At 40.4% G+C, this 5,003-nt stretch overlaps 1 protein-coding gene across 1 annotated transcript; it reads left to right on the top strand.

Annotated features, from left to right (window-relative positions):
* The first annotated feature begins 281 nt into the window (after window positions 1–281).
* olig3 (oligodendrocyte transcription factor 3) lies at window positions 282–2,038 on the top strand. Its single transcript, XM_028468361.1, has one exon. It carries the CDS (start codon window positions 697–699, stop codon window positions 1,513–1,515), a length of 819 nt encoding a protein of 272 aa, XP_028324162.1. The 5' UTR covers window positions 282–696; the 3' UTR covers window positions 1,516–2,038.
* Window positions 2,039–5,003: the final 2,965 nt, after the last annotated feature.

Here is a 5,003-nt window from a genome sequence, read left to right as displayed (position 1 = left end):
AATATAATTTATTTTTTTTTTTTTTTTTTGCAATATGCGTAAAATGTACACAAAGGAAAAACGGATTAAGCAAAAATGAATTAAGAAAAATAATGCACGAGTTAAAAAAAAAGAAAAGAAAAAAGAAAGGGTTTTTTCTTATGCAAAAGTTCTGGCAGACATTATGTTTATGGCATTTGATTATCATTATTTCCCCTGGATTTTTCCCACAAAAGAAAATCTAAAAATATTTAGCGTTATTTTGAAACTTTTAACTTGCTTGTCCGAGCTTTTGTAGTGTGAGAGAAAGCAGAGGCGCGCTGTGCGTCCAGCAGCGCTCCGACAATGGAAGTGAAAGGATGAGCACCGCGGTCACCGGGACAGGCCGTGCACGCGCGCCCCCCTCTCTCACGGGCACGTCATCCTCTCTCTCTAAAAAAAAACAGGGCGTTATTATGAAAAGGAAAAGCTGCTTTTGTCCGACGGCGCGTATATAAATACCCTCCATCAGTGTCCTCTTCACCGCAGAGTCACTCTAGACGCGCGCACTGACAGCCACGCAGACGCAGAGCTGGTTTTACCGATGTGGGACAGGCGGGATTTAAGGTAGACATCAGGTGACCGGATAGAGTAAAAAGAGGAGCCTGAGAGAGGGGGTGAGTGAGGAGAGGAGAGGGTGACAGAGTGGGAGAGAGAGCAGCAGAGCAGAGCCATAAAATGAATTCAGACTCCAGCTCCAGCAGCAGAGCCTCTTCCCCGGACATGGATGGCATGTTTCTGCACCACCACCATCACCACCACCACCACGTTGGCTCCTCGGTGTCCTCCTCCACTCAGGGCGGAGATCGACAGAAGATGACCGGGGCGGAGCTCCTGCGCGCCGGGGAAGGAAAGTCTCCAGTGGGAAGCAGCAGTAGCAGCAGCAGCAGCAGCAATAGCAGCAGCAACAAGTACAAACTAAAGAAGCAGGTCACAGAGGAGGAAATGTACCACCTCAGGTTGAAGATCAATGGACGTGAGAGGAAGCGCATGCACGATCTCAACCTGGCAATGGACGGCCTGAGAGAGGTGATGCCCTACGCGCACGGGCCATCCGTGCGTAAATTATCCAAGATCGCCACGCTGCTCCTGGCCAGGAACTACATCCTGATGCTCAACAGCTCCCTGGATGAGATGAAGCGGCTGGTGGGCGAGATTTACGGAGGACAGCATTCAGCTTTCCACTGCAGCACCGGGGGCCACCCGGGGGGGCCCGGTGCTGCTGCTGCCGTGCATCAGGTGCACCCTCTGCTCGGGAGCGCGCTGTCCTCATCTGCGTCCTCCGCGCTCCCGGGACTCGCGTCCATCAGAGCGCCCCACGCCCTGATGAAGGGGGCCCCGCCGCCCCCCACCCTACAGCTGGGCTCTGGCTTCCAGCACTGGGCCGGTCTGCCGTGTCCCTGCACCATCTGCCAGGTGCCCCCGACCCCGCACATCCCCATCACATCCAGCGGCCTAACGAGACTCACAGGGGAGGGGAAGGACGGGCTGAAATGATGCCCGGTGGACAGTGAGGGGTGTAAATAGAGACATCGGGGAGAACTCTGCTTCTGTGGTGCATGTTGTTGTTTTGTCTTGTTTGACGCGTACGAAAAAGAAAAAGAAAAAGAAGAGAAAGAAGTCATCTCTCTCCTTGTAACAAGGACTTGTGTAAAGAAGACGCGGCTGATATTGTCTCCAAATGAAGCGTTGATTCTGCATTTTTCTTTCAGGACTCATGAAGAGTGCTCGCTGTGCCTTGTACCAAGGACTTTAAACTTATAATGGGATGCCATTAATGTGTGTTTACTCACTGCAAACGTTGGCCATGAAATCTTTCTGTTTTTTTTAAAAATTTGTTTTAATTCTTCGGCTCATTGTAAGGCCTCAGTGTGCGCCAAATATTGCTTTATTCTTTTCTGCATGATGTTTAATTAAAATGGTTAAAAACAGCATGATTGTTTTTCGCTGAACAGATTTTTGTGGATTTGCCCAGAGAGCCTGTGTCTTTATTTTTGTACATTGTTGATGAAATATTTATTATCACCCAGCGTCCCTGGAGGAAATTTCAATAAAACTGAAATAATGAAATGCAAACATTGGGTTTCTTCTTTTAATCTCCAGATATAAAATCTACTAGAAAAATAGATTAATAAATATCCTGCTATTTTATTGAAAGTTGATTCTTTCACTTGAAAAAAAAAATGATTTCACAAAAAAATATGCTAATAAGTAATTTCCTTCTCGTTGAACCACTTTTTAACATTAGTTTTAGATATTAGATTTTTTTATTTAACATATTCCTCTTGTTTTTTTATGTGAAACACTTTTCATTTATGTAATCACAAATGTCCGATTACTTGTATTTGTTTCTCTCTTATTTAAACATATATATATCAAAGATGATGAAATACAAATACATTTTTATTTTATACAATACCCATGTGTATTTACAATGAAACTTGTGCAGTGAATGGAGTTTATTATGTCAAAATTTGCAAAAAAGCAATTTGATTTTCTTTTAGGAGAACAATTAAAAGTAGAAACTTAGTAAATATTATTTAGATTTGAATTTTTTTTTTCAGAAGTCAATAGATGGATGGAGCAAGATTTCATAAAACAATTATTTCAGACGTCATTATGATCGCAAAAATAATAATAAAATATACAAAATAAAAACAACTAGAAATCACAAAACTAAGATTATGGAATGTTGTGTTTTAGTATATATATATAAAAATGCTTTTATATATATATATTTTATATATAAAATAAAATGCTTTTTTTCCTTATAAAACATTTATTCAAATACACTAGTGGAGGTAAGCATCATCTGTAGCCACAGTTGCTTTCAGAGGTACCAAAGATTCATGCTTTTTTTTTTGCACAAGGACCTATCAGTAATTGTTTGCAGGGATTTGAACCTGCAAATCTCTGATTTTATGCTGCACAGTAGCAAAAATAAATATCCTGCCCCGCATTTATCAGGGAGCGCAGAGCAGTTTGTCCGCCGGGGTCCCTGGGGTAGTTTCCATCGTCTCATCTCTGCAGCGACACCGTGTATGTTTGTGCAGATTACAAGATAATTGTTCACAGGGGACCGAGAGGAGAACGTCATATCACAGAGAGGCGTTGGGATTACAGGCTGCTAAATGTAGTGGATTATACATTCAGACCCCTGCAACTCGGCCTCATGCAAATCAGCTAGTAGTGGATTAAAAAAACAGAGAAAGAGCCTTTGTAACTTATTGCAAGGGGAATAAAACACTAACACTGTGGCTGAACTGGGAGACCAGTGAAAGAGTTCATTTTTTTCTTCTTCCCTTTTTGTCTTAAGGAATGAGCAGAGGTGGATGCCAGATGGGATGTAAATAGCTGGGAAGCTGCAATAGCCTTTTAAGCACACAACACTGAGGAGGATGTTGTCAAGGGAAGCTGGCGGTTTGCGAGTTAATAGTCATGAGTTGGGGTAATTACTTAAGGTTTATTATGCTGCAGTTTCAAAGGAAATAGACCCTTCAATGGGCCAAGAAATACTTCTTAATACTGACTAATTAGGAGCTGAGCTGCTGCTTTTTTTTTTTTTTTTTTTTTTTTACATTCATACAGGGAGATCATTGTATGTAAGACACAAAATAAATGCACAAATACAATCGTGCGCATGCAAACAGATGCACAAAACGAATGTAAATTAAGACTTTGGTTGTTTGGCTGATCACACAGTGACAGACCTGCACTCCCAAGGGAGCACAGATGTTTTATTCTAATAATGGGAGGGAAAGTCCTTATTATAAATGTACTTTGCAGAAGTAAATTTTTTTTCACTTTGCAAAAGTTTTCAGAGAAGAAAGGAAATAATTAAAACGTAAATTTCCTCAATCGTGGAAGATTGACTCAAGCACACCGCTATGTTCTCCACCCCCTGCTTCCTTCAAAACCAAACATAATCACTCAAGCAGGAATTGTTTTTAATTTATTTTTTCAGCCTGAATTCTTAAAAAAGAAAAGAAAAAAGCTTATCGCATCACCTGAGTCTAACATAGTCATCTCTTTGGTTGCTCTACCCCTAAATTCAATTACATGGGAAAATACAAATGTCTTGCCAAGGAAACCAAAATAGTTGGCAGTGAATAGGAGTGAAACCCTCAACCTTCCTGTTAATGGACAACTCACTCTATATCCCAAACTGGATCTTTACTACCTCCACCAATGAGGTATTTTATTTGTTTATTTGTTTGTTAGCAGGATTACGTCAAAAATAAATACTAAACAGATTTTGGCAAAATTTTAACCAAAGATAAACCTCGCTTAGACCATAAAGCAGATCCGGATCAATATACTGATTCTGGATCAGTTTAAAAAATTGAATAAATCCCTATCTCTCATCATTGGCAAAATTTCAAGAAATGTATGTCTATAATTTATCAATCTCTATGAAATTTGACTTGGTTATGTCAGGTTGGTTCCTCAATTACAGCATCAAGTTTCATCCAAATCGGCTACGGATCATTTCTCATCTCAGTGTTTCAAAAGAAAAGAATGTCATACAGTTGGACCTACTGTATCAATGGGATTTGACAAAGATAATCATTAGGTCATGAGAGATTCCATTAAATTATGGAGGGGATTCAGATCAATACTGATTCTAGATCAGTTGTAAAAATTAAAAAATCTCTCATCATTGACTCAGTTATATCGGGTTGGTTTTTCAACTACCTGATCGAGTTTCTTCCAGATAGGATCTGGATCACATTTTAGTTCAACTTTTTTTTTTTTTTTAGTGGGTGCATCCATACATTTGGACCTACTGTATTGTTGTCAATGGGGATATAAATGTCTTTAAAGTGTGAATTATTATCAGGATCGCTGATCCAGATAACTGCCAATACCTGACGATGACGATTTTTAGAGCTTGGCGGAGGTTTGCGTTCTTTGAGTGCTTCTTGAGTCAAACATATTCAGCTCTTTGGTTCTTCTATACCTCTGAGGAAATAAAGTGCCTTGCC

The sequence above is a fragment of the Gouania willdenowi genome, chromosome 15, assembly GCF_900634775.1.
Source record: "Gouania willdenowi chromosome 15, fGouWil2.1, whole genome shotgun sequence".
Taxonomy (NCBI): Eukaryota; Metazoa; Chordata; class Actinopteri; order Blenniiformes; family Gobiesocidae; genus Gouania; species Gouania willdenowi.
The sequence above is the reverse complement of the archived record's forward strand: the minus strand, read 5'-3'. Positions and strand labels throughout refer to the sequence as shown.